The following is a 15,204-nucleotide window of genomic DNA, read 5'->3' as shown; positions in this document are numbered from 1 at the left end:
TCGCTCCGCCGCTTCCACATTTGAATACCTTTCATCTTCTTGCTGATTTTCTTTAGCCACAATTCAAATACTGCAAGAGGGGGCAAAGTGTTACAGTGGAGTACCAATGAATCACAACGGAATCAACACAGAAGAATCTTTGAGCAAACAGAGTCGAGAAGCTTTAAAAAAATGGTGAACATGTTATAATTTGCATACGGGGATGATGTGTTCTACTGTGTGTTTCTAAATACTCCGTCCAAATAGTCCGGCCTCCATATTCCTCTATATTTCTGTTGCTGCCGACTGGATTCAGCACGTGTGTTTCTCATCACAATAACTCTTAAAGAACTTTGAGAGGACTTTTGAAATACCAGCAGCCGGTCAGGATTCGCCTCTCAGTATCGATATTGATGAACGACCAGATCAAGGAGAAAAGGGGTCAGAAGCTCTCATTTATTTCACGGTTTCTGAGTCTTCTAGCTGCAGATCCAACGTCTATTAATTCACTCCCTTCAGAGGAGGGCTGCCATGCCTGCAGGGTGCTGGGCTTAGAGGGACCGTGTTATTAATAACACATCAATATTGACCAACGTGAAGTCAGGGAGCTGAGTCACTGATCACACAGGAGGATCCAAATGGCTTGAAGCCGTTTCCAGTGTTATTTGTCACATCTGTGACCATGAAAGACGGACGGTTGCAGAAGCTCCGGCACACCTTGAGATGTGATTTCCTTCGGGCGCAGATGTGACGTCTGAGCGAGCGTGCCGGGCGGGACTCCCCCCCCCCCCCGAAGGGGAAGCTGACGGGACTTCAGCAGTCGACTCTCACTGTTTGCTCCCATTTTTTACGCTGTAGCTCCAAGTTGAGATGAGAAGTTTCCCAAGGCCTCGCCCGGCCCGCCCGCCCTCTGCACACACCAGCCTCTGGTCATCCCCCGCCGCCTGGAAAGCCGCAGGATGGACCCGTCTTTCATCCTGCAGCCGCTCTGAAACCGCAGCCAACGACAATCTGTGCCAGAGACAGATCGGAAACTTTCTTTTTTTTCCCAAGGAGAACCCTCTAACTGCTCCTAAACCTTCCGAGATGGAGGTGGGATGAGATATATGTGCAAAAGTTGCAGATCTCATATTGAATATCCTGCGTTTCCTGGATGATAGAGAGGGAATAACATCAGGAGGAGGAGTGTGTGCTTTAGGTGTTTCACCATATGTCGTATCAGATTTGTCTGAGGCTTTTTTCAAGCTTTCTTTTACATTTTGACAAGATGTCAGGTGGGAGGGGAGGCCATGCTTTTTTTCTCGTATATTCTATGTCTTTGATATTTGCGGATCTACCGAGTGACAGCTGGGCAGCTGTTCCCCTGATAAACAACACCGCTTTACCGAGCCTGAGGCATAGTCGTCCTTCTTTTGTCCTCATTGTCGTTTTTCCTGTTTTTGCCAAGATTCTTTTACATTTTGAATGTTCACGCCTCCGTTGCTCCTCAAGCAAACACGGTGGCGTTCGGTGGCCCCGGTGCGTCGGCATGTAGCGTCCTAAGAGCCATTAACGCCGCGCCCGACTGCTCCCCCGTCTATTTGTGTTCAAACGGAGTATCTTAAACAAGCATGTCCCGTGTAAATAAACCGGCGGAGGGACGGGACGGGGGGGGAGGCGGCCACGGTCGGCACGGAGCGTTCTGGAAGCGGGGGTCTAATTGGCGAGGGAGAGAAAGAATTACTGGGTGATTCAGAGCCCGAGCGCCGGAGGCAAAGCAGGCAGCGTGGCAACGTTACGGCATGCGGAGACAGTCGTGCTCTCTCTTTCAAACACTCTCGATAACTGGAGGAAAAAAAAAAAAGAAATGATTTCGCCTCGGGAGCGACAGTGAGAATCAGCTGACATCTGTGAGCTATTAAAAGCAACTTCAGGTAGCAGCACATGTTGTCCACATTAGTGCGGACTGAGATTTACATTTCCACATCTCCACAAAGCATAATAAACAATCAGAGGGGGGAGGGGGGGGGGGGGGGGGGGGGGGGGGGGGGGCGTGTGCAGGCAGGTTACAATCGGCGACCGCAGCTCTGATTGGAGAGTCGCACCACTGTGTTCGGCTACAGGGGAGGACAAAGTGTACAAGTGTGTGAGTGTGTGAGTGTTTAAAGTAAAAATCACTCATAGATGATTAATAGAGCTGTCAGTGTCAGAAAGCTGCGATTCACATTCACTGAACTTCTGTACTTCAGTTTCTAAGTGCTTCAGTTCAATTTCCACGACTTTCTGCTCAATTACAGTGAAAATTAAAGTAACAGGTATTTTTGCAGATGAGGGCTTTTGTTTCAGAACTCATTTGAGTTGGCAAACATCACAGACGTCTACTCTCCCTTTATTTAACCAGGAAAAGAAAATCCATTTAGACCGAGATCTCTTTTAAAAGAGTGACCCGGCCAAGAGGTGAACTGCACAGGACGTTATTATTTCTACTGAAAATCTTCACGAAAAGCACACGAAGATGCAGCTCCCTTTGGTTTCTTCCTAAAAGTACTTGAGGTGACGGTAACTGGGCCGCATTAGCAAGAAAAATTAACCTGCCTGACCTAGAAACAATAATCAAATAATTCACTTATTCAACTTTTATACTGACAGTTGTTCAACATAAAGCTACTCATTCATTGGTTTTAGTTGAGATTTAATGTTCCCCCATTAAAGGCAGTCGACAAACAATAAAAACGTAATGAATGATGAGAGTCAAAGTGAAACCAGTTGTATCGCCAATATCTCGGCTCGGGTCTTTGTGTCCTGTTGTTTCCACTACTCTTAAGAAATGTGTTAAAAATAATAAATGTTCGCTTTGAAAATTTTAAAATGTGCTTGGTGGTTTAGTGGACCAGATTGGAGCCTCTTGCAGGCCAGTTTTGGTCCACAGGCCTTATGTTGACACCCCTGGTTTAGATGCAAGACCACAGTGATTCATCATCAACATCCAAAGCACATTATTATAACTTTAACCCACATATCAGCAGTTCCGCGTTTTTATGTAATTACACTATAACCTCCTCGTTTTCTCACAGTTTCAACATTCAATTGCTTGGTTATTAGTGCAACCAATGGATGCCTTAACCTGATAATATTTCATGTTTGCTCATGTTTTATTAACAAGTAGTAACATGAAGCATATTGTCATCGAGAAGCACTCAGAAGTGGAAAGAATAGTTGAGCCGCTTATCTCCTGTGATCCTTTTTTATTGCATTTAAAAACATTTTTCAATCATAGATAGTGAAATATGTGAGAGTTTAATCCCTTTAGCACTTTTTGGCAGGTCTTATCCCACCGAAGTGTGATCTGAGGATTTATACTGACTTTTAAAAAAGTCAATAGACTGTAAAACTAAACGCGACGTCTTGAAATATCATACAACACCGGTGACTTGCTGTTTTTCAGCATTTCAGGATATCACTGTCGGCCTCATAAAGAGCTCAGCAACTGCTTCACATTCTTTGCTCGCCTCACTCAACATCTGAAAGCAGCCAGGTGAGGAGGAATTTTAAATTGAAGCCCCTTTTTACGGCGTGCTCGCCTTTTGCCAGTAATTCATCTGCAATATCACTTAAGAAAGGTTGTAAATGTTGGGTTTTACTTGGAAAAGGCTGCTTTATTTCATTGCTCTGCTATTACCTTCACCCAGGTAAAGGATCTGCCTCTGTTCCGAGCAATGTCCCCTATTATTAAATCAAACGTTAAATGTTCCGTCCTCAAATTATATTAAGAAAACTAGAAAATGAAACATCAATTTTCCTTTTTGAACAAAACCTGCCTTTTGGTAGTCAGATGTCTGTGTAATTCCAAAGTGAATAAAAAGTTATGATACCGTGTAACGCGACTCTTTAAATGTTCGGGGAGGAGAAGTGGAACAGTCAGCAAATTGAGCAGAATCCGCAATTCACCGGATTATTGTTGGAAATGAGATGAGCGACACAAATCAGGAGCTGATGTTTGACAGCAACTGTTGCTCTGCAGCAGCCTGCTCTCCCTCCTCCTCCTCCTCCTCCTGCTGCTGCTGCTCTCCTGGCAAACAGAGGGAGGCCAGCTGAGAGTGTTTCTAGACTGCTGTCTCCCCCTATTGTGCACATGGTGCAACTGCACGTAAGAATCTGTTCTGCAGAGCACTTTAAAAAAAGGAGAGAAAGTGCTATAAATGCAGGAATACGAAGTGGTTGCAGCTGTTGGAGATGTCAGATGTTGTGGAGTTTTCACTGATGCTCTTTCTTGTGGTCTGATCCTTCACTCCCAACATCCCGTTGCGATGAGTTTGTTTCTTTCCGTGTTTTCTTTCATTATGAAATCTGTCACTTTGATTCATTTAAAGGTGGGCAACACAAATGTTCCATATGTCTGATTGAACGTTTCACTCTATACGGGCTGAAAAATATCTGTAGGAAAATCTAAGAGAGTTAAACAGCGTATATAGAGACTGGCCAGCAGTATGTATGCATGTGTGTGTGTGGAGGAGATGTGTGTGTTGGTTAGCAGAGGGAAAAAATGGGATCAAATTCCTTCACTTTGGCGTCACACGCTGTGAGCCAATCACAAGCGGGCTTTCCTCAAAGTAGCAGCGCCGATATAAAGCCAGCCTGCAGCGGCGTTTGCAGTTCAAAGCACACGAGCGTTCTGAGGATTGTACTCGGGGACTAGAAAGGAGCAACCCTGCATCTCCACCAGAAGAGTTGAAAGCAGACTCTGACCAGCTGGCTTTTATGTTTTGGCCCTTGCAAGTGCGGATCCCTTTGCAGAGAGCGCGCTGATCCAGGGAGTGCGTTCGGGACCTGTGCGTAAAAATCGCTCTTTTTACGCACGGCAACGGAGCGCACTTCTCACGTTTTTTTCTTCTTCTTGCGTTTTTTTTTAAATTTTGATAAACGCATCATTGCAAGGTGAACGTCTGTGAAGAGGATTTTCTTGTGCATCCTCTCGCGAGAATTAAGAATTGACTCTTTATTTCACGCGTAATTTGGTACCCATCCGTTTTTCGTATGAATCTCCTCGATCCCTACCTGAAGATGACGGAGGAACAAGACAAGTGTCTCTCTGACGCCCCGAGCCCGAGCATGTCCGAGGACTCCGCGGGCTCCCCGTGCCCGTCGGGTTCGGGCTCCGACACCGAGAACACCCGGCCGTCAGAAAACGGGCTGCTCAGGGCGGACGGCTCCCTGGTCGACTTCAAGAAGGACGAGGAAGATAAGTTCCCCGCCTGCATCCGCGAGGCCGTGTCCCAGGTGCTGAAAGGCTACGACTGGACCCTCGTTCCGATGCCGGTGCGCGTAAACGGATCTACTAAGAACAAGCCTCACGTGAAAAGACCGATGAATGCCTTCATGGTGTGGGCTCAGGCTGCTCGGAGGAAGCTGGCGGATCAGTACCCGCATCTTCATAACGCGGAGCTCAGCAAAACTCTGGGGAAACTTTGGAGGTGAGTACAGACGCTGTGCGCTGTGCGGCTTTTACGCAGCAGATTCCTCGTTTATGCCGCGACTTGCTGCTGTTTCCTGTGTTCTGTTAGAATTGTGCATGATAATGCAAAACTTAAAGCTGCAGGATGTTGCACGTTTGCACGAATTACTTGCTTCATAGCTCAGTTCCTGTGGATTATAGCGGAGGAATGCATTTGTTTTATTTTACGCACAGGCGACAGCGGTTCTGTTTACGCACAACATGCTCTAAGTACTGCAACGGTGTGTTTTTTTTTTTACGCACAGGCTGCTGAACGAAGGGGAGAAACGTCCGTTTGTGGAGGAAGCTGAGAGGCTCCGGGTGCAGCATAAGAAAGATCACCCGGACTACAAGTACCAGCCGAGGCGGAGGAAGTCGGTGAAGAACGGACAGACGGACTCAGAAGACGGCAGCGAGCAGACGCACATCTCCCCCAATGCCATCTTCAAGGCGCTGCAGCAGGCGGACTCCCCTGCATCCAGCATGGGAGAGGTGCACTCTCCTGGTGAACATTCAGGTGAGAAAGAGCATCAGATTATCTTGACTTAATTTCCATTACTTTGTTTTTTAATGAATCAAGTTTAATTTCAGTCTCTCCAAATAGAGAATTGACACTAATTTTTGATTTTAGCTTGAGATATATTCATATTTGAGGCTCTGTCTCATGTTGTTTTCTTTCTTTAACCCCTCAGGCTCCCAGGGTCCTCCTACTCCCCCCACCACCCCAAAGACCGATGTCAGCTCAGGCAAAATGGACCTCAAGCGAGAGGTGGGCCTCCGCTCGCTGCCCGAAGGCCCCAGCGGGCACCGCCAGCTCAACATCGACTTCCGCGACGTGGACATCGGCGAGCTGAGCAGCGACGTCATATCTCACATCGAGACCTTCGACGTCAACGAGTTCGACCAGTACCTCCCGCCCAACGGCCACCCGGGCTCCGTCGGCGGCGGCGCCACGCCGGTCGCCTACACCGGCAGCTACAGCATCAGCAGCGGCGCCCCCGTCAGCCCGCAGGCCAGCGCCGCCTGGATGGCCAAAAGCCAGAGCCAGCAGGGGCAGCAGCAGCAGCAGCACACCCTGACCACCCTGGGGGGCGGCGGCTCGGACGTGGCCCAGCACAGGACCCAGATCAAGACGGAGCAGCTGAGCCCGAGCCACTACAGCGAGCAGCAGGGCTCCCCGCAGCACGCCACCTACAGCCCCTTCAACCTGCAGCACTACAACCCCTCCTCCTCCTCCGCCTCCTCTTCCTCTGCCTCCTCCCCCTCCCCCTACCCAGCCATCTCCAGGGCGCAGCAGCAGTACGACTACCCCGACCACCAGGGGGGAGGCGGCTCCTACTACAGCCACGCGGGGGCGGGGCAGAGCTCGGGGCTCTACTCGACTTTCAGCTACATGAGCGGCCCCGGCCAGAGGCCCATGTACACGCCCATCGCCGACAACGCGGGGGTGCCGTCCATCCCGCAGAGCAGCCCGCAGCACTGGGACCAGGCCCCGGTTTACACCCAGCTCACCCGGCCCTGAGCCGCAACACAGACACGTTCAGCCACACTCAAAACAGAAACTCTTCACCGCAGGGTGAGTCCTCCCCCTCAATCAGACACTTGAATTCAAAGAAGAGGAGAGCTGGGACTTGTGGTTGGCTCACGCAGTGCCTTCGCTATTGTACCTTGATAGAAAAACTATATATAAATCTATATATTTTTTAGAGAGATGAAAAGAATTAAAGAAAATCCTCTGTGAGGACTTATTGATTGTCGATATTTCAGTAGGTACTGTGTATGTTTGTTTCCTCCTTCATATGCTGGCAGTTTGGGATCATTATTTTTACGTGTAGATATCAAACAAACACAAAAAAGCTTCTTTTTTTTAAAAAAAAAACATTTTTAACCAGTTCAGCTGAGTTTCTGGTTCTCGATTCACAGGAGGAAGTTTTCTGTTGTTTCTTTTCTTGTTGTTTGTTGCTGCCTGCTCTTTTCCTCGTGCCGCCCAGCCAGCGACGCTCTGTGTTTGAAGAGGTTAAGATGCTCCCCATTGTTGGAGGAAAAGCTAATGAAGCAATACGAGACGGGACGGCGGGGCGTCTGTAGTGCCCCCTTTTCCACCGTTAGTGCCTTAGATTTCACATTTTTCCCCACAAAGTGTGTGTGTGTGTGTGTGTGTGCGTGTGCCACAGCTGAGATTACGCTTACCGTCCTAACAGCATGTGTTTGACAGCTACGGGAAGTCACCTTTGACCCCCAGCCCCCTTCTCCCCTCCCCCCCCCCCACTTCCCCCCTCCTTCGTCCCTCCTTACGGTGTTTTTGGATTACCAGCTTTTAACTTTTTTTTTTTAATTTATTTATTAGCGTTAACTTTATTTCAAAGTAATTATTTTGCCTTCCTGTTCGTATAACTAATGAATTGTCCTCTTCTCGCAGTGTAGACAGCATATAAATCCCCTCTCCCTCCTCTCTTCTTGACTTTCAACCCAGGAGGTACTTAGATTAAATGGTACATGCTGTAATCGTCGTTTTTCGGTTTATTTATCTTTATCTAAATGTCTATTTTAAGTATGTATTTGCCTTTTTTTCTGAGGGTGGGGGGGTATCTAACGAAACGCGTACGGAATATTTGTTTTTTTTGTGAATTTTTTTGACTTTTGCTGAAAGAACTGGAAACATGGATTTCACAGCTTTTCTTTTCTTTTCTTTTCCTCGGAGTCATTACTCTCTTTTTTCGTTTTTTCCTCTCGGTATCAAAGAACTGATGCTCCCTTTTTCTTCTTTTTTTTTTCTTTCCTGCGATCTCACCATGTATTTGTACTGTCTTTAAAGAATCTTTTGTATATGTATTTGCAATAAAAGACGAAAAATGCTTTTGAGACCCAAGTGTTTGTGTGTTTTATGTAACATACCAAGCGATATGAAACCTTCCACATGAAGTCAGTGAAGGGGTTAAACCAAGAGTGCCAAGAAGCAGCAGCACCACTGTTTGTTTTCCCAGAAGCCTCGTTTTTTTTTTTTTCTTCTCCTCCCCTCCTGTTTTTATTTTCTTCCTCCCCGTCAGCTGCTAACGGCAGGGGGGCTGCGAGGCTCTGGGGGACCTTGAGAAGGGGAGGAGTGGGTGTTTGATACAGTACTGAGTGCAGTAAAAGGCAAAAAAAAAAAAGAGAGGAAAAAAAGCTGTAAATATGTAGAAGTGACTCTGAAGAAGAAAGAAGACGAAGAGGTCCGGTGTCGGTAACGTCCTGGCAGGGGGCGAGCAGAGATTCATGCAAAACAAAGTCGGTCAGACTCCCTGAGCACCGTGTAAATGGTGAATATCCGCAGGAAGACCTCATAACTCCAGCTCCGGGTGACACAGAGGCCTGTTACAGTCCGGTCAGACTGGAAACCCAGGTCGCTCCTTTTATTGCTTTCCTAAAGCCGACGTTTGTCTGTCCGCTATATGGAAGCTGTTGCAGAAACATGCAATCTAATGCAGGGGTGTCAAACATAAGGTCCATGGCCCAAAACCCGCCTGCAAGAGTCTCCAATTTGTCCCCAAAACCACCAAGAAATGGTAAAAATTTCAAAGAAAACACTGATTTCTCAATAAATTTCCCAAGAGCAGGCGACACAGCAAGACACTGGCGTGAAACCGAGCTTCTTCATTACTCAAAGTCATGCTTTCAGGGCGAAAACATGCATAATGCAACAGCTATAGGAGAACTTTCCTGGACATTTCACCAGAAGGTTTCATTAAAGTGTGTTTGACGCCAGTACCATCAGCACTTCATTAATATCAGCTCTGGAAAAGATTCCACTGATGCACATCTGGGTTCCTGTGAGTCCCTCTTCTCTTTAAAGGTCCAAAATGTAATATGTTTGGCTTTGAGCATTCGCAATATCGCAAAATAATCAATACCTGTCATGATGCTAACCACAGCGAGCAGCTGTATCAATGGTTTCCCACTGAGAAAGTCAATGTTGCAACAATGTCCAGCCTTTCCTGTTCATTTGACCTGACCCTGACCTTTAAATCTTTTAAAAAAGGAAATTAAGAGCAATTTTTTTGAGACATTTTTAGGCTTTAATTGAAGTACTTATCTCTTATTTAAGGACTGATAAGTTGATAGTAAATGTCTGGAAAAAATGTGAATAAAAAATGTGCGAATGACAGAATGAAATCTTCTGTCGCACTCAGTTCAGTTTCCTGTCAGACCAGACTTTTATTTCTGTTTTTATAATACAACAGTCATTGTGGCAATTCTCTCCAGTGGTTGACACCTTTTGAAACAGCGACAATAAAAACTGAAGAGTGAAGAACACAAAGCATTCAGAGTTACAAATTAATCCTTCCCGCACAGTCATAACTATTTACTGCTGTCATGGTGTGAATGTTCTTTTCCACAAGCTGGAATTTTTTTAAACAATTTTCACAAAGACGAAGCCATGGCATTTTCGAAAAGTTCCACCTTGGGATTTGTTTCCAAAAAAATTCAATTGTCAGTATATTCATGTAAACAGACACCAAATGCAAAGAAAGATTTTGGGTTTCTCTTGACTTTTTCGATTCCGACATGGCTGCCATGCAACATGTTGGCTTAAGCAGTGTTTGGATGTTATGTGTTTAGCAAATTCCAAAATTTTTAATTAACCAATTTAATGATTTGCTCATGCAGTCAGTGAGTAGTGTTCATTCAAATGCATTAAAACATAATGTTTTTAATGTTTTTGTGTTGAAGTCACATCATTTTCAGATTGAAGACAACTGAAATGAAACAAAAGACTGTGAAACCTAAAAAGTAAATAGTCAATGAAGTACTCAGATCTGTCCATCCTCTTTCTCTCTTCGTCTGAATGGGGTCACAGAGCGCAAAGAAGCCCAGAGATCTCTGTGCCCTGCAGCTTCCTGGGGAGATTGGAACCTGCTTCCAGATCAAACCAGAGATAGAATCTCTCCGGGGAGTCCAGGGTCGACACCGCTTTGTATTCTTTGGTATGTTTTCAACTTTGAATGTTGATGCCTCAAAATCTATCACTGAACACTCGTCAGAGCTGCAGATCTCCAGGGTCAGGGCCGGTTGACAGCAGAACGTCTCTTCGTCTCAGGATCCCTTCAGAGCGCGGCGTTCACTGCGCGACTATCAAAACTAATCAGCAAATAAAAAGCAGCAACAAAAGCCGTCGGCCTCGCCCACGCTCCGCTCAGTTGTTTCCTATTAGCTTCCTTGACATGTTGGATATCGAGTAACGGCGCGGGCGCGAGCCGCCGCCGTGCGAGCGGAGCCCTCCCCTCGGGCCCCGCGAGCTGGCGGCAGACGAAAGGTCAAGGAAGGGAAAAGGCAGGGTGACGTCGCGGCGTCGGGGGACCAAACGCCGCGCTCCTGTGATGTGGATTACGTGTCGGGCGACGCGGCGCTTCGGTCCTCGCTGGAAGCGGCTCACGAACACTCCATTTATAGCGGAGCCGGAGAGCCAGGGCTCGCCTCGCATCGCATGGCCGCTGACGGACTGCGGCCTTCCAGCCCCGTCATCAGCACACGTCATTTTTATCATTATTAATTTGGAAACCGGTTTTCGCCCGTCAGGAGGATCCGAACGCGAGGAGGAAACTGCAGCCGGTTCAGAAAGATCAGCACAAGATGATCGAGCGACTTGTCTCGACACGTTCGAGGAAAAGTGAAAAAAAAAAAAAATCCTCTGTTGTAACTTTAAACAAGACACAGAGCAGCGACTGAGAGAACCAGGAAGGACAGGATCCGTTTGTTCCTGCATGTGTGCGACGGCCGTACGGGGATCTGTGTTTCCTTGAGAGTTCCTCAGATGTCAGGATGACGCTGCGTTTACTGACTTTACCTTTAAAAACAGGAGGCGCTGAGCCAGGTTTGATGAGTAAGTTCATACTTCAGAGGGGAAAGTCTGCATCTGAACGCTGCAGAACACAGAAAAAAAAACATTTAAAATGTTTTTTTTTAAGGCTGAACCACTTCCTCTTGTCTTTGTGTTTTATTTGTCTTTTAATGACACATAATTGTGAAACGATTCAATTCGATCTACAATCACTGTTGATTAGTTTGTGATGAAGACAGGGGGCTACAAAAAGATTAGACAAAAGGGATAATTAGCAATCTTCTCAGTGATTCTTTGTCGGTTTACAGTCGCTATGTGTAGCACACAGTAAAGCTGTAATCAGACCAACTGTTTGATTATTGATCCTGTATTTCATTAACAAGGAAGGAGATTTCCAGAGCTGAATGTTCCAGTCAAAACGCACTTACTCTGAACTGCACACACTGGCAGCAGCGGACTGATGCTTTGAGTCAAAGTAGTAACCTGTCAGCAGGGAAGTGGACCTAATAAGATGAGCTTTCTTTAACTGCGAGGCCAAAACTGTCCTGATTAAAATAACATATTACCCCAATGTGTCGTATTGCTCGCAGCCATGTGGGAAAAAACAAAACTCAGGATACCTGAAGCTTCCCTCACATTCATTTTTCCAGCTGCAGACATAAAGACGACACATTTTTCAATATTTCTGCTCTGAAACATTGAAAATAGTTCTGATTCCCCAAAGTCAATGTCGAATGAAAGGCAGCGTGAACAAAGTTCATTTTCAAGACAATATTTCGTGTCTATAATGCACCAGCCTCATCTCCTCAAACTTGGAAAAATCTGCAGTATTTTAACGTGTAGAAGTGAAGCCTATAGACGAACTTTACAAGCATCGTTTCATCCATGAGAAGTAAGAACGGGGCTGGTGCGTAAAAACCAAAGCAAGCACAGACGGAGGGTGTGAATTAGTCCTGAATCCTCCAACAGCCGTCAAACAGCGAGCAGCGTATTGTCCCATCTGAAAAAGCCATCAGTCTGCGCCGGGCATGTTGGGGGAAATGGCCGCTAACAAGCGCGGGACAGATGACATGTTTCACATGGACGCTTTCCACCGTCTCGTCCCGTCAGCGGCACGGGCACGGCCTCCCCACAGCCGGCAGCACAGCTCCAACACGCAGCGTCATCGTTTTCTTAATGATTAATGATAATGTCCACAGCTCCTGGGGGAGGAGGGGGTGGAGGGGGGCCGCGGAGAACGGGCAAAAAAAAAAAAAAAAAACGTGCAACAAGCAAACCGCTCACAAAACGCGTTGATTTATTAAACCCATGGTTGCTTGGAGAAGATGTGAGCTGAAACAATAAACACTGTTCAAAGAAGAAGTTCCCACATTATTTTCGCAGAAGGAGACAATGCATGCGGGTATAACTCATCCCGAATAGCAGTTACAAGGTTAAATTGATGTTTTCGCTGTTCGCCAACAAACTGCTTTTGCCCATCTCTGATCGAGTGAGTGCGTGAGCGAAAAGGCATCCAGCAAAACACTGATTCACTGCGTTTGGAAACACAGACGTTAATATTGTGACACCCTTCAGCTCAATCTCTGGCGCACAATAAGTGCCGGGTCGGGTGAACGTTCATTTATCATGCATAACATGAGTGTGACGCAGTTTTTCTGAACTCAGTGCATGGGAGTTACGGGACTTTTGCGACAATTACGAGAGATGAAAACCAAGGAAGCCAAAATTAAAATGTGTGTGAATGAAATGGAGACCAGGAGTGATGTTTATGTACTTGCAGAGTGCTTTCAGTTCAAGTAAATACAATATATCTATGAATTATTATCATGCAACATACTGGGAGGAGCAGCTACATTAACGCACAGGTTTGACCGATCATTTCGCTTCTCCAGACACGAAGGCAGCCGAGACCTCTTACCTCAAATCAGAACACACAGCTCTAAATTAGAGCTCCTAATGAACAGTGTTTGTCCCGTTCCAGGCGCGTGCGGGACGCTGATCACGGGCGACAACGCCGGCCGAGCAGAACTAATCATGGAGGCAAGGCGCTGTGACGTCAGAGGCCCTGAGTGACAGCGAGCGCCGCGGCCCGCCGCGCTGATTACCATCCGATACCCTCCCAGACGGCCCCAACGGTCAGGGCGCTGATACGGCTGACAATTAGAGGCCGCGCCATTGTTGGAGCGGCGTGATTTCTGAAAGACGGAGCGTGACAGGTCCCTCGGGAGAAAGGTTTGTCTCATCAACTCTCCGAGGTCACAGCAGATAAAATACCACGATGTGGTGGAGAGCGGACTGAACGCCAAGAAAGAAAGGAATGTGCTCTGGATCGTTTGGGCAAAAAAGCTCCAGTTTAGTGATTTCCCCATCAAAATGCCCAAGTTTCATGGAAGCGACGGGGGTTTAGCAGGAGGATAGATGAAACATTATCTCAGAGATTAGTTGACCCACAGGTGTTCAGCTAAAGACTAAAGATTTATGGCACCTGACATGCAACATGTTCAGACTTTTTTGCAGTAAAGTTTAAGTTTTCATAATTATAAAGCACTTGTGTCGAATATGAGCCACATATAGCTCAATTTATTGAATTTATTTGGCCTAGCTGTGAAAATCGGTGATGAAAATGTCAATTATTTTACAAAACCAAACACTTACCTTTGAAAATGACAACATAATGTCATTTTTAATGAAACATTCTGGTGCAAAATACACATAAATTTCAAGAAAACTTCTACTACTACTGCATTGTGGATGTTTTGACAGATTTTAGCTTGACTAGAAGGCTTTAAGGCTAAAGTTAGTTTTCCAGCAGTGAGGTTGCTCTCTATCATGGCAGCATCACTGATATCTCAGCACGATTAATAAACTGCTTGATCCCTCATATAAACAACACATATATATGTACAAATGACTCAAAATTAAAGCTTAAAGAAACAACGACGTTTCTGGCTCTGTGGTTTGTCTCGATGAGATTGTGGAAGCTGAAACTAAAGCCTGCTCTGAACATTACTTGCATAAACAGTGAGGCGAAGCGGGGCTCGGAATGAAAGTGGCAGGCGGTGTTAATGTGGGCAGTTTTCCCAGGGAGAGAGAGAGAAAACAATTAATATTCTAAACCAATTCCTCTCTGTGAATCTGCCCCCTCCTGAACCCATGGGTGGTCTTTTCAAATGCAAAACACCGCACAAAGAGCGAGAGACCAAGAGGCTGTGATAGAGACACGGAGCGAGTCAAAGACAGATGTAGAAAGACAAAGAAGGGGAAGAGAAATAAAACATACAGCCTGAAAAAGAAAAAGAACGCTGTCAAAGTATTCACATAAACAGAAGTAATAAGGAGGGAACATTTGATTAGACTTTAATTTCTTTGGATTTAAGTTGTAATTATGTGTGTGAGTGAAAGAGGTAAACAAAAACAGGGCAAAAAAAAAAAAATTATTTATCTGAGTGGTTTTCATGCCTGGACTCAGGCAACAAGCACTAATGAAACAATGAGTTTAATTGCGCTGCTGTTGCCACTGTTCTACATGGGAAAATGAAAAACACAACTGGAGCCTCGCTCCCAAAAAAATCTACTCATTATTAAAAACAATGGAGGGCTGCATTGTGTTTGCTTAATGTAGCTGCGGGGCGAAAAAAAAAAAAAACCTCAGTCTAAGAGTCAGCTTTATTGCACTCCAGGGCTGCTTTTAACTGCACGACTCTGACCTGCCGTTGTCAAAACAACAATACATAACGGCTATTGGCAGATAGGAGCAGGCAAATACAAATAAATCTGCACCTATGCAGCGTGTGGTGAGTGCCCCTGCGTGCCCGCTCCGTTTCCTCCCCTTCTGGACCTTGTCCTGGCCCCTTTTTGTCTGTGTGTGTGTGTGTGTGTGTGTGTGTGTGTGTTTGTGGTACCTGACCTCGCTTTACAAATCTCCTGGTCCTCCCCAAAA

At 46.1% G+C, this 15,204-nt stretch overlaps 1 protein-coding gene across 1 annotated transcript; it reads left to right on the top strand.

The window, feature by feature from the left end:
* Positions 1-4,992: 4,992 nt before the first annotated feature.
* On the top strand, positions 4,993-7,111 carry LOC115393196 (transcription factor Sox-9-A-like). The gene is made up of 3 exons (XM_030098056.1): positions 4,993-5,429; positions 5,716-5,966; positions 6,142-7,111. Exons 1-3 carry the CDS (start codon positions 4,993-4,995, stop codon positions 6,969-6,971), a joined length of 1,518 nt encoding a protein of 505 aa, XP_029953916.1. The 3' UTR covers positions 6,972-7,111.
* Positions 7,112-15,204: the final 8,093 nt, after the last annotated feature.

This window comes from Salarias fasciatus, chromosome 8 (assembly GCF_902148845.1).
Source record: "Salarias fasciatus chromosome 8, fSalaFa1.1, whole genome shotgun sequence".
Classification (NCBI taxonomy): domain Eukaryota; kingdom Metazoa; phylum Chordata; class Actinopteri; order Blenniiformes; family Blenniidae; genus Salarias; species Salarias fasciatus.
The sequence above is the reverse complement of the archived record's forward strand: the minus strand, read 5'-3'. Positions and strand labels throughout refer to the sequence as shown.